The sequence below is a fragment of the Coregonus lavaretus genome (assembly GCF_964263955.1).
Source record: "Coregonus lavaretus genome assembly, chromosome: 11".
Classification (NCBI taxonomy): domain Eukaryota; kingdom Metazoa; phylum Chordata; class Actinopteri; order Salmoniformes; family Salmonidae; genus Coregonus; species Coregonus lavaretus.
Window position 1 is genome coordinate 11,003,887 of NC_139998.1, and position 26,796 is coordinate 11,030,682.

General features: G+C 44.5%; 1 protein-coding gene across 1 annotated transcript in view; it reads left to right on the forward strand.

Moving 5' to 3' along the window:
* Positions 1 to 9,738, forward strand: part of LOC311137210 (hepatocyte growth factor receptor-like) — a 99,432-nt gene extending 89,694 nt beyond the window's left edge. The window contains exons 16-21 of the mRNA XM_084171570.1: positions 2,613 to 2,693; positions 4,083 to 4,264; positions 4,520 to 4,629; positions 4,908 to 5,073; positions 5,636 to 5,772; positions 7,554 to 9,738. Coding sequence (XP_084027696.1) covers positions 2,613 to 2,693; positions 4,083 to 4,264; positions 4,520 to 4,629; positions 4,908 to 5,073; positions 5,636 to 5,772; positions 7,554 to 7,782 — 905 coding nt within the window. The 3' untranslated portion in view covers positions 7,783 to 9,738. The remainder of the gene's footprint in view (positions 1 to 2,612; positions 2,694 to 4,082; positions 4,265 to 4,519; positions 4,630 to 4,907; positions 5,074 to 5,635; positions 5,773 to 7,553) is intronic.
* The last annotated feature ends 17,058 nt before the right edge of the window (positions 9,739 to 26,796 follow it).

Genomic DNA, 26,796 nt, shown 5'->3' on the forward strand with positions numbered 1-26,796 from the left:
AGGCCTACAGTGGCTTGCGAAAGTATTCACCCCCCTTGGCATTTTTGCTATTTTGTTGCCTTACAACCTGGAATTAAAATTGATTTTTTGGGGGGGTTGTATCATTTGATTTACACAACATGCCTACCACTTTGAAGATGCTAAATATTTTTTCTTGTGAAACAAACAAGAAATAAGACCAAAAAAAACAGAACTATTCACCCCCCCCAAAGTCAATACTTTGTAGAGGATCCTTTTGCGGCAATTACAGCTGCAAGTCTCTTGGGGTATGTCTCTATAAGCTTGGCACATCTAGCCACTGGGATTTTTGCCCATTCTTCAAGGCAAAACTGCTCCAGCTCCTTCAAGTTGGATGGTTCCGCTGGTGTACAGAAATCTTTAAGTCATACAACAGATTCTCAATTGGATTGAGGTTTGGGCTTTGACTAGGCCATTCCAAGACATTTAAATGTTTCCCCTTAAACCACTTGAGTGTTGCTTTAGCAGTATGCTTAGGGTCATTGTCCTGCCCCAAAGGTTAACCTCCGTCCCAGTCTCAAATCTCTGGAAGACTGAATCAAGAATTTCCATGTATTTAGCGCCATCCATCATTCCTTCAATTCTGACCAGTTTCCTAGTCCCTGCCCATGAAAAACATCCCCACAGCATAATGCTGCCACCACCATGCTTCACTGTGGGGATGGTGTTGGGTTTGCGCCAGACATAGCGTTTTCCTTGATGGCCAAAAAGCTCAATTTTTTGTATCATCTGACCAGAGTACCTTCTTCCATATGTTTGGGGAGTCTCCCACATGCCTTTTGGCGAACACCAAACGTGTTTGCTTATTTTTTTCTTTAAGCAATGGCTTTTTTCTGGACACTCTTCCGTAAAGCCCAGCTCTGTGGAGTGTACGGCTTAAAGTGGTCCTATGGACAGATACTCCAATCTCCGCTGTGGAGCTTTGCAGCTCCTTCTGGGTTGTCTTTGTTCTCTTTGTTGCCTCTCTGATTAATGCCCTCCTTGCCTGGTCCGTGAGTTTTGGTGGGCGGCCCTCTCTTGGCAGGTTTGTTGTGGTGCCATATTCTTTCCATTTTTTTATAATGGATTTAATGGTGCTCCGTGGGATGTTCAACGTTTGGGATATTTCTTTATAACCCAACCCTGATCTGTACTTCTCCACAACTTTGTCCCTGACCTGTTTGGAGAGGTCCTTGGTCTTCATGGTGCCGCTTGCTTGGTGGTGCCCCTTGCTTAGTGGTATTGCAGACTCTGGGGCCTTTCAGAACAGGTGTGTATATATACTGAGATCATGTGACAGATCATGTGACACTTAGATTGCACACAGGTGGACTTTATTTAACTAATTATGGGACTTCTGAAGGTAATTGGTTGCACCAGATCTTATTTAGGGGCTTCATAGCAAAGGGGGTGAATACATATGCACACACCACTTTTACGTTATTTATTTTGTAGAATTTTTTGAAACAAGTTATTTTTTTCATTTCACTTCACCAATTTGGACTATTTTGTGTATGTCCATTACATGAAATCCAAATAAAAATCCATTTAAATTACAGGTTGTAATGCAACAAAATAGGAAAAACGCCAAGGGGGATGAATAATTTTGCAAGGCACTGTAATCGCCCAACATCAGTGCCCGACCTCACTAATGCTCTTGTGTTTGAATGGAAGCAAGTCCCCGCAGCAATGTTCCAACATCTAGTGGAAAGCCTTCCCAGAAGAGTGGAGGCTGTTATAGCAGCAAAGTGGGGACCAACTCCATATTAATGCCCATGATTTTGGAATGAGATGTTTGACGAGCCAGTGTCTACATACTTTTGGCCATGTAGTGTATACTCAGACACACTTATAAAGACTTTAGGGGACCTGTAGGTCTCAACCATGGTAATATCCGAATCCATCCCCATAGGGGATACACTTAAATACAGTATTCACCATGTTAGAGCTTAATGACAAACATTATCACACCACCAGGTTTGACATTCAGATATAAAAAAGGAGAAAGGCCTTTGTTATTAACATCCGCACAATGTTCGGGGAAAATGTTCCAAAAAAATCCCCCCTCCCCCTTGACTCGGCCCTCAGGGAAGCCTAGAGATTCCGAAGCAGGATTATGGGGTGGCGTGGGATGATTTATTCCCGGGTAGAATTCCGAGCACCATTGTTTATCCGTGTGGTGTAACCCGAGCCCTCAGTACATCTGCAAGGATCGTGATGTGAGAACGCCTCATTGAGTTTTCTACACTCCCTAGCTTTAATAGCCCAACACCCCTGCAAAGCTGCACTGAGCTCTCCAGACCACATATAATAAGGGCCGCAGTAACTCAGATATGGGGAGATATAGCCTACTACTGAACCCTACTGAACTGAAGGGTATGAATGGGCCTCAAGTAGAGGGTCATAGAAGTCACCTAGACTTCAACAGAGGGGAATCTAGCTTTTTAGCATGACTGATTGCTCCATTGATTTGCTGATCTAAAGAAATAGGTTCATAAACAAACAATGGTTTCAGCATCAAGCATTCCTCTAACAGCAGGCACTCTGTTTCTAGCTTATTTTGACACCCAATTGATCTTTATCTATTCTTTTGTTTCTCTCTCTTTTCTTCACAGGTCACTTTGGCTGTGTGTTCCATGGGACCCTGTTAGAGGCTGACGGTCAGAAACAGCACTGTGCCATCAAGTCCCTCAACCGTGAGTACAGACCACAGCATGACCAAAAGCACCACATCACAAAGCCACTTGACCAGGGTTTTGTTCAGGCACAAAATGAGAGAAAACCTTTTGAAACTAAGGGGTTCCGACTTGGATGATCAAAACAAGAAAGGCTAGATCTTTATCTTGAACATGGCCTAAAATTCAATAATAATGCTAAGGAGGAGCTATCGTACCCACACCATGGATTCCACTTTAAACACACCTGACTAACCATGTCCACAATTTAACCATCTAAGCAGAATCCAACCATCTCAGTCATCTCCTGTTCATTCATTCAAATCTCATTGCTCTGATATGATATCATAGCAACAACGCAATGGCACAATAACATTAGAGGGCCTCATCTCATTCCAGCTGGGCTTTTGACATACAATGACACACACACACACAGTCACAGCAGTGTGGCCTGTGGAAGGATGATTGAGATGAATGGGCTCCTGGTGACGAGGATGACATTAGGGTCCCCCTGTCTCTAATCGTGTAACCTGTCACTTTACCCTGAGAGATTAATGTCCTAGATAAGGCTTCTGTAAGGCTTCGGTAAGATCTGCCACTGGACTGGTGGTAACCCATAGCGATAAAGGCCACTCGGCTGGTAACCCATAGCGATAGAGTTACCTCTGCCTTTCGTTTGAGACATTGTTCTCTGAGCCTTGGCCTTCTCATTGAGTTTACAGTGACCTACAGTTCCCCAGGGAACTTTAAAGAAAAATAAGTTCCCCGGGGAACTTTGTCACTGTCATGGCAAAGACACGCGATTTGTTGAATATTGTAGGTGATGTCACCATGTTGTTTCTGCAAAAGAGAAAAGTGTAGTTTAAGCTCTTGCAGCTTAACAGCCTTATTGTCCTCTTTTTTTTAAACTCGGCATTAAATGGCAAGTCGTCTTTTTCCGCTTGAGTGTGTCGTCATCTGGTAGTTACAGTGAAAGGGCAATCAGCTGTTTTATCTTAGCTAAATGAGATTCCATTTGAAACGAGATTAGAAGAGAGGGGAGGGGGAAAGAGCAGTGACACCAGGAGCACTGATTCGATTGGGTAATGGGAGTGTTGTGTAGCGGTTGCCTATAGGTTTGGTTTAGGGTCACAGTCCCAATGCTCAGACAGCCTGGAGACTGGCTCCTCATGGGCTCCTAATTGTGGTACATAACTAAGGTTAAGATGGCATAGTAAAGAGATTGAGGTTTATGGCTTGATGGCCTGTTTTGTTTGTGTTTTTGTTGGTGGCCCATCTAGCAACTCATGATTATAATTCAGACTTTAATGGCAGGATGTTGTAAAAGAGAATGTGTTCTCTTCTCAATAACTTGGTTAAATAAAAGCAACAAATAAATAAGCAATCCTGTAATATCTTGCCTGTTGTCAGGGATCACTGACCTGGAGGAGGTGTCTCAGTTCCTGAAGGAGGGGATCATCATGAAGGACTTCAGCCACCCCAACGTGTTGTCTCTACTAGGGATCTGTCTGCCCACTAAGGGCTCTCCTCTGGTGGTGCTGCCATACATGAGGCACGGAGACCTCAGGAACTTCATACGGGACGAGACACACGTAAGATACACACACACACACACACACAAACTCTGGTCATACATGAAATCATGTCTGACAAAGGCCATTGCAGCTGAAACATTGTATACTTTATGTAGGTACAGGAATAAAGCGCATAGGCACAATTTACCATGTGTGAGCTTTTACTTTCAGTATTTGTGTGCTTTTCTTCCTATATTAAGTATTTTTCCCCCAGCACCAGTAGATACATTTGGGATGTGTATCTCACCTTCACCCTCTTCCTTGTTTCTTTAGAACCCCACAGTGAAGGACCTGATGGGCTTTGGTCTGCAGGTGGCTCAGGGCATGGAGTATCTGGCCAGCAAGAAGTTTGTCCACAGAGACCTAGCCGCAAGGAACTGCATGTAAGATCTGGAACCAACTGTCAAATGCGGTCTCAAACAGTCAGTGTGTGAAAGTGTAGTCATCTTTGTAGTGAGCAAAACACTAGAGCTAAGGCATGCAGTCATGAATACTTTGAGATTCCGCATTGTAATAGACACCATTTTGGCTCCAACCATTACAAGATAATGTAAGAATGTTCGGATCCAACATGGCTGTCAGTTTCCCTAGCGCTGTTTGTATACTGTAAAGTTGTGGTTGACCCCATCTCTCTCTCTCTCTCTCTCTCTCTCTCTCTTAGGCTGGATGAGAGCTACACAGTGAAGGTGGCAGACTTTGGCCTGGCCAGGGATGTGTATGATAAGGAGTACTACAGCATCCACAACAAGAGTGGAGTCAAACTACCGGTCAAGTGGATGGCCCTGGAGAGCCTGCAGACACACAAGTTCACCCCAAAGTCGGATGTGGTGAGAGACTACACAAGCACACACATGCGCACACACGCAGGCACACACATGCATGTATATACGCTACTACTCACTCCTTCATTCACTTACAGTATTACGTAATCATTCTCCCATCTATTCTAACTCACACACACAAACACACACACACAGTATCGATGATAACCTGTGATAAATAAGTAGCAAGCTTCATTCTTTGGAACTTTATCAGAGCTCCATCCTCTCAACCCCTCAACTCAACACACTGCCTTAACAAACCACCACTGTTCCATCTCTGGTTGAGGTATAGGTTTAGCTTGTCTCTCTCTGCTACAGTAGCTCAGTCTGTTATCTCACTAAGGTTAGCTGCTTTTAACACTCCTCCTGGCTGGCTTCTCTCTTTACTGAAGGTAAGAAGGGAAATATGCTTATTAGGACTGACTTGGGCTTTGTTCGAAATGACACCCTATTCCCCTATATAGTGCATTTCTTTTGACCAGGACCCATAGGGAATAGAGATGCAGCCTGTGAAGTACTGTGATGTGATCTGATGTGTAATTGGTCCATCTGGTGTTCCATGTTTCAGTGGTCGTTTGGCGTGTTGCTATGGGAGCTGATGACCCGGGGAGCCCCGCCGTATTCGGACGTCAATTCCTTCGACATCACTGTGTTCCTACTGCAAGGGAGACGGCTGCTGCAGCCAGAGTTCTGCCCTGACCCACTGTGAGTGAACACACACCCACACACATACATATACAGTACGCACACACACACCACACATGCACGCTTGTATACACACACACACTGTGAGAGGAACGTTTCCACTAGTAACACACACACATCAAAAAAAAAAATTACACATACATACTTACACCCATCAAGCTTATACCCAACCACTCCCAAATATAATGTGCAGACAGATGCTTTCATTAATAACATTGCATGCATAAACACACACATGCACACACACACACTCCCATGTCTTTCACCTTCACCAATGTACATAGGCATGGCTCAGTGATTGTCCTTGACATAGACATTGAGCTAAACAGAGGCCCATTGTACACTATCTCCCTATTCATCTCCGTAACTCAGGGGGAGAGTTCAGGTGAGGGATAAATCATAGTATCGATTCAGCCAAGCGGAGTGCGAAACGGAATGATCCATAACCATTCATATGAGTCTCTATTCATGAACTGTCACGATCGTTGAGAGACGGGTCAGACCAAGGTGCAGCGTGAAAAGCGTACATATTTATTCAACTCAATAAACATAAACAAAACAAGAAACAACGTAATGTGAAGTCCTCAGGCTAAACACATACAAGCCTAACATGGAACATAAACAAGATCCCACAACTAAGGTAGGCAAACAGGCTACTTAAGTATGATCCCAATCAGAGACAACGAGCGACAGCTGCCTCTGATTGAGAATCACACCTGGCCAAACCTAGAATTACACATCTAGATCCTAAACATAGATCCTCACGCCCTGACCAAACCAACTAAAGACAACAGGCCTCTCAAGGCCAGGGCGTGACATGAACGTTCACTGACATACAGTATTTCCAGAATGAATGGGGCCCTGTAGCAAAACTGTCAAAACTACACTGAACAGAAATATAAACGCAACATGTAAAGTGTCCCATGTTTCATGAGCTGAAATAAAAGATCCCAGAAATGTTCCATACGTACAAAAAACGTATTTCTCTCAAATTTTGTGCACAAATTTGTTACATCCCTGTTAGTGAGCATTTCTCCTTTGCCAAGATAATCCATCCACCTGACAGGTGCGGGCTATCAAGAAGCTGATTAAACAGCATGATCATAACACAGGTGCATCTTGTGCTGGGGAAAATTAAAAGGCCACTCTAAAATGTTTTGTCACACAACACAATGCCACAGATGTCGCTAGTTTTGAAGGAGCATGCAGCTGTTGCCAGATAATTTAATGTTAATTTCTCTACCATAAGTCGCCTCCAACGTCATTTTAGAGAATTTGGTAGTACGTCCAACCGGCCTCACAAACACAGACCACATCTAACCACGCCAGCCCAGGACCTCCACATCCGGCTTCTTCACCTGCGGGATCGTATGAGACCAGCCACCCGGACAGCTGATAAAACTGAGGAGTATTTCTGTCTGTAATAAAGCCTTTTGTGGGGAAAAACTCATTCCGATTGGCTGGGCTTGGCTCCCAAGTGGGTGGGCCTATGCCCTCCCAGCCCCACCCATGGCTGTGCCCCTGCCCAGTCATGTGAAATCCATAGATTAGGGCCTAATTTATTTATTTCAATTGACTGATTTCCTTATATGAACTGTAACTCAGTAAAATTGTTGAAATTGTTGCATGTTGCGTTTATATTCTTGTTCAGTATAAATATGGCTAGTGGCTACTAAATATCTAAGTGAGAAAAATGTACGTAACTGTATATCACCTGCATGTCGGTTTATCCATGCATCAACATTTAATCCTAACCTCCCCTCCCTTATCTCCCACCCCAGGTATAACGTGATGGTCGAGTGCTGGCACCCCAAGCCGGAGAGGAGACCCACCTTTTCAGAGCTGGTGTCCTGTATCAACGCCATCTTCTCCAGCTTCAGCGGAGAGCACTACATCCTTCTCAACACCACCTATGTCAACATAGACAAGATGAGCCCCTACCCCTCCCTCATCTCCTCTTCCTCCTCCACCCCTCAGGGCCACCCCCTGGAGCGAGACTGCTGCACCTGAGAGAGAGGGAGTGATGGAGAGAAAGAAAGAGAGAGGGAGGGAGCGGGAGAGAGGAAATCAAATGGGTTAAGGAGAACGGGAGAAGGAATGGGGAGCGATTGAAGACAGGGTGGTGAAAGGAGGGTAGGAAAAAGAATGAGCTTGACAGAGTAAGAGAGAGAGAGAAAAGAGTGGGCCGGGCTTGAGGCGGCGAAGACGTTGGGTCGCTTGGGAACTACTGTGTGTGACTGACAGACACTGGACAAACTCTGTACGCAGATTGAGAAAAGACAGTTTAAAGACATTGACCCGTGCCGTGCCTACTTCACGTGTGTGTAATGTATATATACTGACCAATGACCAACCAAACAAACATCACTGTACGCCTGAGGCCTGTATGAACTGTTAGGTCGATCTTGGCCTCCCTCTGCTCTAACACCTAGAACCTGCTCTAGACCCTCCCATGACCTTTTACCCTGGTATGCCCTGGAGCCTGAGTTCAGGAGGTCAGGCTTCTTGTCTGTCTCTACCACATACAATTTGGAGACAAAGGAGAACCTTTTCAATGAACAAAGCCTATAGAATTCTATAGAAGCACATTGTGTGTATCAAGTACAAGTGAATCACCCACCATTTCAATGACTCCCGTCATTAAAGAGCGACCGGATGATTTTGGAGACATTTCCACTTGTTAATGGGTGGCATGTGTATGGCGGATGGCCGGGCTCCAGGTATTTTTGTTTTAGCCATAAAATTATTTACACCCTCATCCGCACTGCCACTGATTGCCCCTTTCTTCCCACCTCCCCTCGCATGCCTCCCTCCCTGCTCCCTTAGCACTGGGACTGAATGAAGAAAGTCCCAGCTCCAGCCTCCAGGTGATGTTCTCATGAACCGAGGTGGCGGTGCAGAGTGGCTGGCAGAAGGAACAATTTGCTGCCCGTGTGCAGTAGGCTACACTGGATACTTCTTAACGTGTGTAATTATCTTTGACGATTCTCTTTTGATGTGCTTCGTTCTAAACGTCTCGCTGCTTCATTGCCGTGAGTGACTCACCTTTTAGGAATCCGCAGATGTTTCCCAGTTGAAAGGTGTTTTTTTGTATTTCGGTTGGTAACCCTTTGACTTGAACCAGCCTGTCATAATGTCTACATAGCATGTGTCATAACAGTTCATGCAAACTCAGCCTGAAAACAATTGACATAATTATGTTTTAGACTTCAGAGTCAAATGGGGGAAATTGGAGACACGTTGGAACATTTGATGGTTTTGGGAATTATGGTGCTACGTCAGTTGGAACAAGTGTGTTTACTGTCAATCATGACTTTATCATGGAATTGTTACATACTGCTATGTCGGCATTTTGAAAGACCACTTCAAGTTAAAACGTTACCATTTTGCCTTTCCTTCGTGAAGCGTTTGTCTTTTTACTATGGCTGCTGTTATGTTATGAATGATCAGGCCAGCAGTGGACAGATATGAATGTTTGCTAAAATAAAATGTTAAAAGAGCTGTACTATATTTTTTATAATGCCTTTATTATGAAAATGAGCCTCAATCGATGGTCGGCCCAATAGAATAATGCCAGAACTGAGCAGTGGTGCCACAACAATGAACAAGACCAATCAACTTCAATGAATGAACCACTGCCTTTTGTACTAAAATGATAAGGGGTAACACCTCTGTGGATGTGTCTTCTATATGTAGGATTTAACTGTGGTAAATGTGTGTGTATGTATACTGTATGACAGGTGATCATTGTAGGTACAGCACAGTACAAACAAAATATACTGTACAGTCATTGAACAACTGGAGCTAGCAAGTTCACTTCCTTAACTATTAGACTGTTCTACACGTTCTATTGGTAACTAAATGGCTTGTAAATCCATGACTTTGTCCATTAATATGCCATTTATCTCACTGTCAGTGCAGTGTGAGTATCTATATGAAGCTCTGTTTAGGGATCGTCTATGAAAATAATGATGGTACATATGTTGTTACTATGTTATGTCATCTGACTGACTCAGTGTAATAAAAGTATATTATCAGTGTGGACATGTGAAATACTGTATCTTATTATCATTGTTTGTACATTCTTTATTTTACCAGGCGACTATATGTATTATGATGACATAAGTTACATAAGCTACCTCAGTCATTCTACTCATTACCTCATCTACCTGCTGATAGATTCAGAGTGTCCACAGGGTGGATGGGTGGATTGCGTAATATTTGTCCACTAAGGAGTCAAGTGGCTTCAGTTTCAAATTCATTTATTTAACCAGTGGCTTCAGTTTCAAATTAATTAATTAATTTAACCAGGACATCTCTTGAGGGAGAGAACCGAAACATAGAAAAACCTGGAGGTTCTTGCTAAGAGTTGGGGGAAAAAACAATTATAGGTGCCTAAAATACTGTCACGTTCGTTGAATGACGGGTCAGACCAAGGCGCAGCGTGATATGCGTACATGTTTATTTTAACTGTTAAACATACGACAAAACAACAAAGGAAACGAAACGTGAAGTCCAAGGTAGCGCGCACACACGACATACCTTAACCGGAACAAGATCCCACAACTAGACTGTGCCAATAGGCTGCTTAAGTATGGTCCCCAATCAGAGACAACGAGCGACAGCTGCCTCTGATTGGGAACCACACCGGCCAACATAGATCCACACATGCTATACAACATAGAATATATACAAACAAAGAATATACACACCCTGACTCAACATATAAGAGTCCCCTGAGTCAGGGCGTGACAAATACTGAGTTTTATGACCCTTTGTTAACAAAGTGTTTCAAAAAAGTAACATTTGAATGGTAGAGGATATTGAGTTTCACTGATTGGAACTCCTGTTTGGATAACATGTAGGGAGAATACCCTTACGGGCCCATACCTTTTGTTTCTGTCCTGTTAGCTTTGTTCTCACTCCTTCAGCCTTCTCTGCTCTCATTGGCTAGTGGTGACCTCTGACCTCTCACCTTTCTTTACCCTCTCCTCTTTGTATTGCTGTCTAGACAAGCCTGGTGTTTCCCTCTGTATATCCTAGCCGTGACCGAAGCTTTCATTACAGGTCATCCCCTCAGAGTTGCTTGGTGACCCTGGGTCTGGTTTGTTTTCACTATGGCACACCGTAGCAACGGAAAACAAAAAGCTAGCGTTTCTAATTGGACAAGTTCAGATATAACCTCCTCGTTTCACTCAGTTTAAGGACACTTTCTTCCCATTCGTGCTTACTGAACAAGACCTTGCTTGAGAACGATCTGTCTTTGCCTATAGCCTAATCGTGCCACACTGGTCTTAGCTAAACGGCCATCATATGGAGCTAGATAGAGGAGAGGACCAATGAGTGCAAGTGCTCTTCAGTTACGTACATTACTCTGTAATGGCTGGAGCCTGCACCCGGTTTCTCTCTCTTTTTTTCACTCTCTCTCGCTCCCTTTATTTTTCTTTCTCTTTTAGTCTCTTTTTGACACACATACACAATGAAAGAACAGGTGTATGTTAGGTGGGCACAGCTCAATTAAGGTATGTGTGTCATAGGATGATTCAGCACCTTTGGAATGCAATGCTGGACACACTGCTGGAGGATGGGGCAAAAGGGATTTGGCAAAAGTGTGAGACCAATCAGGCCCCCGAGGACTGGAGTTCCCCAGGCCTGCTCTAACCACACGCCAACTGATAATGAACCTATCCCAACCTCTCCTCAGCACCCATTCTGACCTACTGAGTCAACACACACTCATTAAGCCACTAATGAGCTTTGGCAAAGAGCATTGGCAAGATAGAGTTTGGAGATAGATTTAAAGGTACACAACAACTCCTTATTTCTATTAATTATCAACCAATCACTCATAGTTCTAATACTTTACGATGTTTTTCTTTTGGAGGTATATAAATTATTCTTGTTATTGAATGTGATAAATCAGTACAGAACAACTCGCTCGCGACGTGTGTTTTTGGGGTGTGGATGCCCCCTATTGGTACTCTACCGCTCTTGCAGCTAAAGAACAATTATTATTTTCTGCTGATTTGCCAACCTAATGTATACAGAAAGTAACACACACATGTTTTGTCTAAGACCATTTTGCTATGAGAAGAAAGCCTTGCCGCCTCTTCTATAGCACCTACAATTTTCCCAATATTTTTCCCAATTCCTAGGTTCTAAATTTGGATGAGATTAGGTGAACTTCAGAACCTCTATCTATCCATAATTCAAGAACTTGGTCACAGCTCTGTGGATGAACACATCTCAGATGATACTTGGCCTGGATCAAACATTCCTCCCTCCACACACATTCTGCATCAAGGTCATCCAACTCAACCCCAGACATGAGCCGAATATTATGTTATTGTTGCCTTCCATGACTACAGGATTCTGACTGCCATTTTGGATCATCCGTTAGCCTGTGTCCCAAATGCCACCCTATTCCCTATATAGTGCACTACTTTTGACCAGGCCCCATAGAGCTCTGGTCAAAAGTAGTGCACTGTACAGGGAATAGGGTGCCATTTGGGGCGGACACAGACTGCCCTTGGTATAATGTAAACAAGACTAATTAGAAGTAGGATTGGATATAACTGTATTCCAGAGTTTAGGTTGGTAGTGGTACGTACACATGTGGATGTATCACTCTTGGCACCCATTTTTTATTGAATATTCCAGGCTTCGATCTGCCAGACATATGAATGATGTACTATGTACATATGTTGTACCCTCTTCCTATATAAAAGGCCAATTGAAAAAATATCTGAATAAGGCTTAGAGGAAAAGGGCATCTTTCGATCATTTTCCAGCAGGGAAAGTTTGGCATGGGATGTCATCCTCTCTGTCATAATAATGTTCAGTCAAAATGTAAATCCTCAAAATTGTCAATGTAAAATAATTCTCATAAAAAAAGATAAATGTGAATTCAAAGGGAGTGCCTGGGGATTATTGCAGTGGTGTAAATTACTTAAGTAAACATATTTGAAAGTACTACTTAAGTCGTTTTTTGGGGTATCTGTACTTTACTATTTATATTTTTGACAACTTTTACTTCACTACATTCCTAAAGAAAATTATGAACTTTTTACTCCATACATTTTCCCTGACACCCAAAAGTACTCGTTACATTTTGAATGCTTAGCAGGACAGGAAAATGGTCTAATTCACACACTTATCAAGAGAACATCCCTGGTCATCCCTACTGCCTCTGATCTGGCGGACTCACTAAACACATATTTCATTTGTAAATGATGTCTGAGTGTTGGAGCGTGCCCCTGGCTATCCGTAAATAAATAAAAAAACAAGAAAAGGGTGGTGTCTGGTTTGCTTAATAAAAGGAATTTGAAATTATTTATACTTTTGATACTTAAGTATATTTGAGCAATTACATTTACTTTTGGTACTTAAGTATATTTAAAACCAAATACTTAGACTTTCACTCAAGTAGGAATTTACTGGGTGACTTTCACTTTTACTTGAGTCATTTTCTATTAAGGTATCTTTACTTTTACTCAAGTATGACAATTGGGTACTTTTTCCACCACTGGAGTATTGGCACAAGATACATCCAGACTAGTCCACTGCTCTCCTCCCTAAAGCAGCTTTTAACACAACAGCTATCTAGTGGGCTGCCAGGAATTGAAGTCTAGAGGTGTGGACACAATCTCAGTTACCCTGATGGCACTGCCTCTATGTACACTTTGATGCCGGGCCAAAAATACTTTTCTCACAGTGATACTAAGAAGGGAGAAGTAAATAGAAAAGAAAAGGACACAACAGTGAATAATTGCCATATTGTAATGATACTGTATCCAAAAGCTCAACCACTCCTTGTGATTTTATCCTGATACTTCCTACTTCTTTAACCGTTTATTGAGTGCTTCTACTGATGATTATCTGAGCGAGGTGTTTGCAATGGGTATCTGGAGTGACTAACGGGTAACTGAGGGTGAGTCACAGAGAGACAGACCTTTTGAGATGAAGTGAATCAGATTGCAAAGGAGTTCTGATCACAGAGGTAATGAGTAGCTCACCGATAGCTCCCGTGCCATGTCAACACAATGGCATCGGCAGCAGACAAAGGCTGTGTCCCAAATGGCACCCTATTCCCTATATAGTGAACTAGTTTTGGAGAGATTATAGGGGCCTCAAATGCCCTTTTGATCCTTAAGTATGTGTACGTCATCTGGGACTTGAACCTCTGGGATCACTAGCACTCTTGTCTCTCTGGTGGGCCCGGGCTATACATATTCAAGATAGTGATGTTGTTTTACTGTAGGCTATACAGTAGAGTAGACTATATGGTCCTTGCAGCATATCAATGTAGATGGGAAAAGGCATGTTTGAAGTAACTGACTGTTAGGCATTATTGTTTGGTCAAAAGAAATGGTGTAACAGTGAATTGAGCAGACAAAGTAGACTGGTGTGTGATTATGGGTATTATTCACACAAAAAGGGATCTCTTGGATTGCCATAAGCAACTGAGAATGGGGGGAAAAGATTTGCTAGTGTCACGGTTTCGGCCGAGGCTGCTCCTCCTCCTGGTTCGGGCAGGCTTCGGCGGTCGTCGTCCCCGGAGTACTAGCTGCCACCGATCGATGTTTCATGTTCGTTTGGTTTTGTCTTTATGTTGTATACCTGTGTCTTGTTATTCCTCGTTAGTGTCCTATTTAGTTCTCGTTGGTTGTGTTTGTCTTTGTGTGTGATTGCTCATCTGTTTTCGTGTTGGCGCTACGTACTTCCCTCCAGTGTTTTGGAGAGGGTTTTCGCACATGTTAGTGCGCCGTTTGTTTGACGCCTGTGTGCGCCGTGATTTCGCCTTCGGGCTTATTGTGCTTATTTTCTACGTGATTATTGCACTAAAGTATTTTGGACTGAGCTTCTGCGTCCTGCGCTTGATTCATGCACCACACCCACCTTCAGCACCCCTTGACAGAATCACACACCAGAATGGAATCAGCAGGATCTGCAGTTACGCCTGAGTCGCTCGAGGAGCATGTCCGCGGCCAAGATGACCAGATACGACAACTGGGGACCGCTCTACAGGACGTCATCAACACCTTGCACCGATGGGAGGCCAGCGGGGTACCCACGCCTCCACCTACTCTGCCAACCCCATCGGCCGGTCCACCAGTCCCAGGTCCGGAACCCAGGGGGATTCGGCTCTCGCTCCCGAGGGCGTATGACGGAACAGCTGCCGGGTGTCAGGGGTTCCTCCTGCAGGTGGAGCTCTACCTGGCCACCGTACACCCGGTGCCCTCGGGACACGAGAGCATTTCCGCCCTCATCTCCTGTCTCACGGGCAAGGCGTTGGAGTGGGCTAACGCCGAGTGGAGGAGGATGGACACCAACACCATCTCCTACGCCGAGTTCTCCCGTCGCTTCAAGGCCGTGTTCGACCATCCACCTGAGGGCAAAGCGTTTGGTTTTGTCTTTATGTTGTACACCTGTGTCTTGTTAGTCCTCGTTAGTGTCCTATTTAGTTCTCGTTGGTTGTGTTTGTCTTTGTGTGTGATTGCTCATCTGTTTTCGTGTTGGAGCTACGTACTTCCCTCCAGTGTTTTGGAGAGGGTTTTCGCACATGTTAGTGCGCCGTTTGTTTGACGCCTGTGTGCGCCGTGATTTCGCCTTCGGGCTTATTGTGCTTATTTTCTACGTGATTATTGCACTAAAGTATTTTGGACTGAGCTTCTGCGTCCTGCGCTTGATTCATGCACCACACTCACCTTCAGCACCCCTTGACAGCTAGGAGGTCTGAAGGTGTGCCCAGCCCATCCACTTTGATGGTTAATGACAGACTGGATTATTAAAATCAGCTCACCTCTATTCGCCCACCTAGAAAGGAAGAAACACATAGAAGACAACATGGTACTGTAGAAGACAACATGGTACTGTAGAAGACAACATGGTACTGTAGAAAGAAACACTAGAGCATCATAAGGCACAGATTACTATTATCATTATCGCTCCTTTTACTGTCTCAGCTCCGTAATCAGAGATTAGTTGTAAAACTGCTTCTCAAATGACCTTCCGCACCTTAACAAATATACAGGAGTTTTAGTGTTGGCTCCTTCCTTCACACGAGCTGCCTGAGCTCTGAGTCACTTCAAAGGAAGGGATAAATTACAATCCGTGAGAGAGATTGAAAGGGTTAGGGTTAGGGTTAGGGAAAGGGTTAGGCCTACTGTGTGGTGGCTAATCTTAGCCTCCTAGAGTCGATTGACACACCGGTGCGTCAATCTAGTAACATAATAAATTTTAAAAAACATCAAGATCCGTAAATTGAAACTAGAGATATTTTGCATTGGCTGCGTCTCAATCCACTGCATCTGCCGATGTATCACTTCTGCATCTGCGGTGAAAGGTGGCAGAGATAGAGCGGTGTTAGTCAGACCATGAGACATCCCGAACATTTGTCTTCTCACGAAAACGCCTGTAGCGTCTGGTTTGACCTACAAACTATTATGACCACTCTATGGAAAGGGGAGACTCTCACGAACGTGATGGTTTTAAAGTCCTTTGAAACCAAAAAATCTGGTAACATCCACAAAATTCCAAAGTTTTCCAGAAATCTAAGTTGGAGGATTCCCGGAAATAGGATGGAATAAGCAGGGAATCCAGTTTCCTCCAACCAGGATTTCTGGAAAACCGTGGAATTACAGGAACATTAATTTTGCAACCCTAATGCAGTGATACTGTTCATGTCATCTAAAGTGGGCGGCAGGTAGCTTAGTGGTTAAGAGCGTTGTGCCAGTAACCGAAAGGACGCTGGTTCTAATCCCTGAGCCGACTAGGTGAAAAATACTGTCGATGTGCCCTTGAGCAAGGCACTTAACCCTACTTGCTCCTGTAAAGCGCTCTGGATAAGAGCGTCTGCTAACTGTCTAAAATGTAAGTGCATTCGGAAAGTATTCAGACCCCTTGAAATTTTCCACATTTTGTTACGTTACAGCCTTATTCTAAAGTGGATTAAATTATTTTTTTCCCTTATCAATCTACACACAATACCCCATAATGACAAAGTGAAAACAGGTTTTTAGAATTTTTTGCAAATGTATTAAAAATAAAAAACAGAAATACCTTATTTACATAAGGTATCCTGTTTCCATTTAAACATCTCAAGGATGATCAACAACTTAATTGGAGAACACCTGTGGTAAATTCAATTGATTGGACATGATTTGGAAAGGCACACATCTGTCTATATAAGGTCCCACAGTTGACAGTGCATGACAGAGCAAAAACCAAGCCATGAGGTCGAAGGAATTGTTCGTAGAGCGCCGAGACAGGATTGTGTCGAGGCACAGATCTGTTGAAGCGTACCAAAAAATGTCTGCAGCATTGAAGGTCCCCAAGAACACAGTAGCCTCCGTCATTCTTAAATGGAAGAAGTTTGGAACCACCAAGACTCTTCCTAGAGCTGGCCACCCGGCCAAACTGAGCAATTGGGGGAGAAGGGCCTTGGTCAGAGAGGTGAACAAGAACCCAATTGTCACTCTGACAGAGCTCCAGAGTTCCTCTGTGGAGATGTGAGAACCTTCCAGAAGGACAACCATCTCTGCAGCACTCCTCCAATCAGGCCTTTACGGTAGAGTGTCCAGACGGAAGCCACTCCTCATTGAAAGGCACATGACAGCCTGCTTGGAGTTTGCCAAAAGGCATCTAAAGGACTCTCAGACCATGAGAAACAAGACTCTCTGGTATGATGAAACCAAGATTGAACTCTTTGGCCTGAATACCAAGCGTCACGTCTGGCGGAAACCTGGCATCATCCATAAGGTGAAGCATGGTGGTGGCAGCATCATGCTGTGAGGTTGTTTTTCAGCGGCAGGGACTGGGACTGGGAGACTAGTCAGGATCAAGGGAAAGATGAACAAAGAGATCGTTGATGAAAACCTGCTCCAGAGCGCTCAGGACCTCAGAATAGGGCGACGGTTCACCTTCCAAAAGTAGTGAATGCATGTACAGTATTTGACGTCAGGAGTTGACAGTATTATCTAGTCTTGCTTGCCAGAGTCATGGTGCTCCACACCGCAGTTGAGTGGGAGATACAGCAGCTGTACGAAGAGACTGGGATTCTCTAACTACAGGTCTGTGTGCTGTGTGTTTGTTCTCCTGACAGAAGCCAAGAAGAAGAAGAGTGGTTTTCCCAAGTTTCTTCTCAAGGGTGTGGAAGAACCTTACACCCTCTGGCCACCGCCGCCACTGCAGGGACTGAACCAGACCACTGCAGGGACTGAAACAGCTTGAATGTGAAAGGCTCATACACAAAGACACCAGACCTCACAGTTCTCACAGGATCACTTGTCAGTGAGAGCAGCAGGGCCACAGGCAGCAAACGTGTGGCAAGCTGGCATTTTCCCCATTACTTTTCAATCATGTGTGCCAGCGCCCCATCACTTTTGATTTGGTGAAATAAAAAATATTAATGGAAAAGTGTTGAAAAGAGGGATAAACCAGCCTGCTGTTTTTAAAGGGTAACTCTCAACTTCAATTTCAGCCTTTGACCAACCACTTAAAAAAAAAAAAAAAAAATGCATTCAGGTGAGAAATTGTGGGTGTAGGGAATTGCTCATAAATATTCATTTTGGGGAGTGGGTAAATGCAGCTGTACCTGATCCCAACACTTTTTCACTAAAGCATAATTACCAGAAGTCCACTGGCACGCTCTGATAATACAATTATGTGCATCGCGAGCGAATACAGCTCTGGACAGTCAGTTCACAGTGGGAAGGCGCCAAGTTCCTGACATCTAAGAAAAGTGCAATAATTACCTTGAAAATGAAGATTAAGGACCCAATCCAACCCGCATTGCAGTATTTATGCAGTAGCTCCGGTCAAATTAACTCACAGATTGGTCTTGGGTACTGTATAAAAACCTACAACTACTACCAGGGTGACCCCTCTCACAGGTATGCTTTCACTTTTCAGAATTAGAAGTCTATGGGCAAAGGATGAATATTGGTCCGGAATCCTTGGTATGTCCCTACCCCATTGAAGTTGATATTTAAAATGTTTAAGGTTAGGGTAAGGGTAGGAGTTAAGGTTAGGGTAGAGATGTCCCAAGGATCCCGGAAAGCACTGGCCGATGAATAATGTAAACAATGGATAAAAAAGATATCTGCCACATGTGGTGCTAGAACTCACAACCATTGATCTATGGGCCAACTGTCTTAGCAAACTGCACCACCAACCAGATATGATTGTGCTGGCGATAGCCCCCACAATATATAGGTATTGGTTGAAGCTCAATGTTCACTTCAAATATCCCTACCGTCATATCTAAACCAATATGACACAAACTCTATGAAAATTCGCAAATCAACTTGATTGGAGGTACACAACACACTCCCCACCTCTCGTCATGAGCCGTCCGGCTGTTACCGAGAACCATATACCGGATTTTTTAACAGGGTCGTTAGCAATAGATTTTTAAGAGTATTTCTTGCGCCGACCTAGCTCAAATTCTAAATTCATCCATACTCCCAAGTGGCGCAGTGGTCTAAGGCACTGCATCGCAGTGCTAGCTGTGCCACTAGAGATCCTGGTTCGAGTCCAGGCTCTGTCGCAGCCGGCCGCGACCGGGAGACCCATGGGCGGCGCACAATTGGTCCAGCGTCATCCAAGGTAGGGGAGGGTTTGGCCGGCAGGGATGTGGGTTCATTTCCCACGGGGGGGCCAGTATGAAAAAAAACTAGAAGTCGCTCTGGATAAGAACGTCTGCTAAATGACATATAAAAAATAAAGTGACCATTGGACTTTAAAAAATGCAGGATTGACTAAGTTTCTAGGGCAGCTATATTTTGCCAAGTAAGGTTTTTCCACATATGGCTGAAGTCATTGTGTGTAAACTGCTAATCTAGACACTTGCATGTAATCGGAGCAGGAACAAATATGCACAAATAAACTAGTGAACGTCCTTGGCTAATATGTTAGCCTGTTAACTTTAGCTAGCTAAATAACTGTAGCCAACATAAGATTGTAACATTAGCTAACATGTATGACCATTTCATGCACCACAATTGACCATACTTTTTTTACACAAAACATACCACCAAACTTTGGGAAACTGCCTTGCTGCTCACGTTCATTTGCATTCATTGCACAGACCAAACTATGGTAAAATGAGGTAGCTAGATTTCAGACAGGACAAACACTGCAGTTAGCTACACTACAGTTCCTCGAAGAACAACCAAGACCACACAAACTATAGCCGAGAAAACAAATTGTTTTGTTAAGAAACAGTTAGCTAGTTATGAACCGCATATAGTAAATGGTTGAACCCCAAATGCACGTGTAAACAGAACCTCAGTTGTGCATGCTAGCATCAATTTACCAGACTGACTGACAGCATCGCTGTTTCAAACATGTAGAATAAATTCCAGTTCTGGCATAATCTCTTTCTCCTGCTGTTTTGTCATTCTTATAATCCAAATGTGTGCTGACTGATCAACAGTGTCAAATTACTTTTCAGTGTGTTCACAGAAAATCTGAAGTCGTCACGCAAAACAAAAAAGTAGTCAGGGTGCACCAGGGTAAAACAACTTGTGCCACATTCCGTGTGCCAACATGGTCTCATAGACTAGGCGTAATATAGTAAACAAAAATCCGGGATACTGAAATTAGTATGATGTGTTATGTTTTGTATGGTTACATAAGACAGAAGGTTACTTAAAGGATAATTTTCCTATTTCTGAAGTAAACCTCTATTTTTGATGTAAATGACATGTTATAGAAGGGTCCAAACACTTTCTTTGTGATTTGGCTTGTTTTACCGCTACACACAACTTTTCTTGCCCAACAGACTAACTAGTTAGCTAGCTAGCTATAGCAAGCAGCTTGGGCCATTTCCATATGAATTACATTGGTAGAAACAAGACAAAACAACCAACTAGTTAGCTGACCATATACAGCTAAACACTGCAACTATTTCCATGAGACAGAGAGCAATCATTCGAGCTCCACTGCTGATGTGCTCGCCTGTACCAACCAAGTTATCATGACATGACAGGACTTGCTAATCTGAGAGATATTCCCCAACTTTCACAGCATCAAACATCAACAACACCAAACATATATCTGCTGTTTACTTATTTCACTCACCTCGACATCATCATTTTTTAAAGTGCAAGGACGTGTCCGAATCCGTATCACCAACCAACATAGATACAGCCTCTTTCACAGTGAAAAGTCGTGTCCGCTTCAGCGCCGTCATTTTGAGCAATGAAGTAAAAAAAATGTTGAAAAGTCAAATGACAGCATACCCTGTTTCCGTGTTTTTCATTGATGACAACAGCCACGCAAATACGACAACAGGTCGAAGGAGGAGGTCGTCGAAGGAGGAGGTCGTCGGGTAAGCTTGGCGTCGGGTAAGCTTGGCTTTATACATAGCTTGGGCTTTGTCGAGTAAGGCTTAAACTATGTATTTAGATTGTAGTTAGGTATTGTAGGTAGTTATCGTGGGTTGTTGTATGTAATTATTGTAGGTTAGTATTGTATTCGGCTGTGCCGGGTGTAGCACGAAGCTAGCTAGCTAACCCACCACCTGGACTAGCTGGCGAGTACGCCAGCTGGCTGCCTACAATAATTACATACAATAATTGCCTACCATTCAGCTGTTTTCTAACCTCATTGTCTGAACCGTTAACGTTAGGTAGCAAGTGGCTACTGTGCTTGAAATTTAGCTAGCTTGTTGCTACCTGGATAGCTACTAGTAAACAATAGCTGGAACGACCGAGCGAACAGACGCGAACTGGCTGAGTCAATTCAGTGGCTAGCTTTGCACTTGGCTAGCTAACAGTAGCTGCTAGGGGTAAGTCATAACCTACATTTGTGTTTTTTTTTTTTACATATTGATAGCCCGAGTCGTTCAAGGAATTCGGGACATGGGTGACTAGTTAACATTAGTTTGGCTCTCTCTGTGTGTTCGTGCCGTGAAAGGAGGGGTTCTTCTTTGTCTGAAAGCAATGGCTAGCTAGTTTGCTAACTATTCTAGCTAACTAACTGGCTGAATAAGTTGACGACGGACTCGCTCAAGCTGTCGGGACTAACCCGCAACGTTAGACACGGACACGAACGATCTGCTTGCGTGTTGATACACTGGTGGTTTGTTGTGGCCGGCATGCTAGCTGGCTGTGGCGTCTTATGACGAGGTGCCCGGACGATTTTCACGGAATAATACTGCACCTAGTTAACTAGCTGAATAAACTAAGTTAGTCTATTCCTAGAAAACATTGAACCGCTGTAGTTTACAACAATTATAGTTTCTGAGGTGGAAGTTGGGAGAGTTATATTTGGAGGTTGTGGTGAGGGAGGCCCCGCTCTCTCCTTTCCCAGATGTTTAGTTCATTTCATTCCGATCTCCTCTGCATTATTGTAGCCATCTGCTGCAGCCTGTCAACTATGCCTCTGCCTATCCCTGTTCTCTCCTCTCCGCACAGGCTACACAAACGCCTCACACCGCGTGGCTGCTGCCTCTCTAGCCTGGTGGTCCCTGCACGCACCTCCCACGTGGAGTTCCAGGTCTCAGGCAGCCTCTGGAACTGCCGTTCTGCTGCCAACAAGGCAGAGTTCATCTCAGCCTATGCTACCCTCCAGTCCCTCGACTTCTTGGCGCTGACGGAAACATGGATTACCACTGAAAACACTTCTACTCCTGCTGCTCTCTCCTCGTCTGACCATGTGTTCTTGCATACCCCGAGAGCATCTGGTCAGCGGGGTGGTGGCACAGGAATCCTCATCTCTCCCAAGTGGACATTCTCAATTTTTCCCCTGACCCATCTGTCTATCTCCTCATTTGAATTCCATGCTGTCACAGTCACTAGCCCATTTAAGCTTAATATCCTTGTCATCTATCGCCCTCCAGGTTCCCTTGGAGAGTTCATCAATGAGCTTGACGCCTTGATAAGTTCCTTTCCTGAGGATGGCTCACCCCTCACAGTTCTGGGGGATTTCAACCTCCCTACGTCTACATTTGACTCATTTCTCTCTGCCTCCTTCTTTCCACTCCTCTCCTCTTTTGACCTCACCCTCTCACAAGGCAGGCAATACGCTTGACCTCATCTTTACTAGATGCTGTTGTTCTACTAATCTCACTGCAACTCCCCTCCAAGTCTCCGACCACTACTTTGTATCCTTTTCTCTCTCCCTCTCCTCCAACACTACTCACTCTGCCCCTACACAGATGGTAATGCGCCGTCGCAACCTTCGCTCTCTCACTCCCGCTACTCTCTCCTCTTCCATCCTATCATCTCTTCCCTCTGCTCAATCCTTCTCCCTCCAATCTCCTGATTCTGCCTCCTCAACCCTCCTCTCCTCCCTTTCTGCATCCTTTGACTCTCTATGTCCCCTATCCTCCCGGCCGGCTCGGTCCACCCCTCCAGCTCCGTGGCTTGATGACTCATTGCGAGCTCACAGAACAGAGCTCCGGGCAGCTGAGCGGAAATGGAAGAAAACTAGACTCCCTGCGGACCTGGCATCTTTTCACTCCCTCCTCTCTACATTTTCTTCATCTGTTTCTGCTGCTAAGGCCACTTTCTACCACTCTAAATTCCAAGCATCTGCCTCTAACCCTAGGAAGCTCTTTGCCACATTCTCCTCCCTGCTGAATTCCCCCCCCCCCCCATCCTCCCTCTCTGTGGATGACTTCGTCAACCATTTTGAAAAGAAGGTTGACGACATCCGATCCTCGTTTGTTAAGTCAAATGACACTGCTGGTCCTGCTCACACTGCTCTACCCTATGCTTTGACTTCTTTCTCCCCTCTCTCTCCAGATAAAATCTTGCGACTTGTGACGGCAGGCCGCCCAACAACCTGCCCGCTTGACCCTATCCCCTCCTCTCTTCTCCAGACCATCTCCGGTGACCTTCTCCCTTACCTCACCTCGCTGATCAACTCATCCTTGACCGCTGGCTATGTCCCTTCCGTCTTCAAGAGAGCGAGAGTTGCACCCCTTCTCAAAAAACCAACACTCGATCCCTCTGATGTCAACAACTACAGACCAGTATCCCTTCTTTCTTTTCTCTCCAAAACTATTGAACGTGCCGTCTTTAGCCAACTCTCTTGCTATCTCTCTCAGAATGACCTTCTTGATCCAAACCAGTCAGGTTTCAAGACTGGTTATTCAACTGAGACTGCTCTTCTCTGTGTCACGGAGGCTCTCCGCACTGCTAAAGCTAACTCTCTCTCCTCTGCTCTTGTCTTTCTAGACCTGTCTGCTGCCTTTGATACTGTGAACCATCAGATCCTCCTCTCCACCCTCTCCGAGCTGGGCATCTCCGGCGCGGCTCACTCTTGGATTGCGTCCTACCTGACCGGTCGCTCCTACCAAGTGGCGTGGCGAGAAGCTGTCTCCGCACCACGTGCTCTCACCACTGGTGTCCCCCAGGGCTCAGTTCTAGGCCCTCTCCTATTCTCGCTATACACCAAGTCACTTGGCTCTGTCATATCCTCACATGGCCTCTCCTATCATTGCTACGCTGACGACACACAACTAATCTTCTCCTTTCCCCCTTCTGATAACCAGGTGGCGAATCGCATCTCTGCATGTCTGGCATACATATCAGTATGGATGACGGATCACCACCTCAAGCTGAACCTTGGCAAGACGGAGCTGCTCTTCCTCCCGGAAAAGGACTGGCTGTTCCATGATCTCGCCATCACAGTTGACAACTCCGTTGTGTCCTCCTCCCAGAGTGCGAAGAGCCTTGGCGTGACCCTGGACAACACCCTGTCGTTCTCCGCCAACATCAAGGCGGTGACCCGATCCTGTAGGTTCATGCTCTACAACATTCGGAGAGTACGACCCTGCCTTACACAGGAAGCGGCACAGGTCCTAATCCAGGCACTTGTCATCTCCCGTCTGGATTATTGCAACTCGCTGTTGGCTGGGCTCCCTGCCTGTGCCATTAAACCCCTACAACTCATCCAGAATGCCGCAGCCCGTCTGGTGTTCAACCTTCCCAAGTTCTCTCACGTCACCCCGCTCCTCCGCACACTCCACTGGCTTCCAGTTGAAGCTCGCATCTGCTACAAGACCATGGTGCTTGCCTACGGAGCTGTGAGGGGAACGGCACCTCCGTACCTTCAGGCTCTGATCAGTCCCTACACCCAAACGAGGGCATTGCGTTCATCCACCTCTGGCCTGCTGGCTCCCCTACCTCTGCGGAAGCATAGTTCCCGCTCAGCCCAGTCAAAACTGTTCGCTGCTCTGGCACCCCAATGCTGGAACAAGCTCCCTCACGACGCCAGGACAGCGGAGTCACTCACCACCTTCCGGAGACATTTGAAACCCCACCTCTTTAAGGAATACCTGGGATAGGATAAAGTAATCCTTCTACCCCCCCCCCAAAAAAAAAAAAACATTTGTAAAGTGGTTATCCCACTGGCTATAAGGTGAATGCACCTATTTGTAAGTCGCTCTGGATAAGAGCGTCTGCTAAATGACGTAAATGTAAATGTAATGTTGTTAGCAAGTACATTTTGCGATATTGACGGCGACATTATTGTTAGAAAAACAAGGCCATTCGCAGTCGCTATAGTAATTTAAAGAAAGGCCATCGAAGGCTGCTATGGGTTCTAAAGAGGTATTCATTTTTTTAAAGCATGAAAAGGTAGCGGAATGGGATAACGTCTTACTCTGCTGTGTGAAGAATCCAATACTTTAACCTGTATGGGGTACAAATCACATTATTGTGGAAGCACCTCCTCTAAGAGTATGAATTAGGCTGTTTGAGAAGGTTTGAATCCTAAGCAACCTGCCTACACATAGTTTGAAATACAAGACCAACATAGCTACTGTAGTAGGTCAAAGCTCTGTGCTGGAAAACCTTGGTAGAGCATGGGTGGAATAGGCATTGTGGTGCTCATGTCAATTTCCTTTCTTTATCGTCTTCAGACCAATGCCTATTCTCACTTAAAACATAGTTTTTTTTATAGTTTTTTTATAACAGCTTGGAAAGAATACAATGAGTTGACATGACCACCATTGTCATCTATTTCTTGTTAAGATGAATGTAGCTATGGATATAAACTAAACGTATAATCATAGCCTACATGTTTTGTTTCTTCATAAAAGCACAAACAGTTGAAGTCAGAAGTTTACATACACCTTAGCCAAATACATTTAAACTCAGTTTTTCACAATTCCTGACATTTAATCCTAGTAAAGATTCCCTGTCTTAGGTCCGTTAGGATCACCACTTCATTTTAAGAATGTGAAATGTCAGAATAATAGTAGAGAGAATTATTTATTTCAGTTTTTATTTATTTCATCACATTCCCAGTGGGTCCGAAGTTTACAGACACTCAATTAGTATTTGGTAGCATTGCCTTTAAATTGTTTAACTTGGGTCAAATGTTTCGGGTAGCCTTCCACAAGCTTCCCACAATAAGTTGGGTGAATTTTGGCCCATTACTCCTGACAGAGCTGGTGTAACTGAGTCAGGTTTATAGGCCTCTTGCTCGCACACGATTTTTCAGTTCTGCCCACCAATTTTCTATAGGATTGAGGTCAGGGCTTTGTGATGGCCACTCCAATACCTTGACTTTGTTGTCCTTAAGACATTTTGCCATAACTTTGGAAGTATGCTTGGGGTCATTGTCCATTTGGAAGACCCATTTGCGACCAAGCTTTAACTTCCTGACTGATGTCTTCAGATGTTTCTTCAATATATACACATAATTTTCGTTCCTCATGATGCCATCTATTTTGTGAAGTGCACCAGTCCCTCCTGCAGCAAAGCACCCCCACAGCAGGATGCTGCCACCCCCGTGCCTCACGGTTGGGATGGTGTTCTTCGGCTTGCAAGCCCCCCTTTTTCCTCCAAACATAACGATGGTCATTATGGCCAAACAGTTCTATCAGACCAGAGGCCATTTTTCCAAAAAGTATGATATTTGTTCCAATGTGCAGTTGCAAACCGTAGTCTGGCTTTTTTATGGTGGTTTTGGAGCAGTGGCTTGTTCCTTGCTGAGCGGCCTTTCAGGTTATGTCGATATAGGACTTGTTTTACTGTGGATATAGATACTTTTGTACCCGTTTCC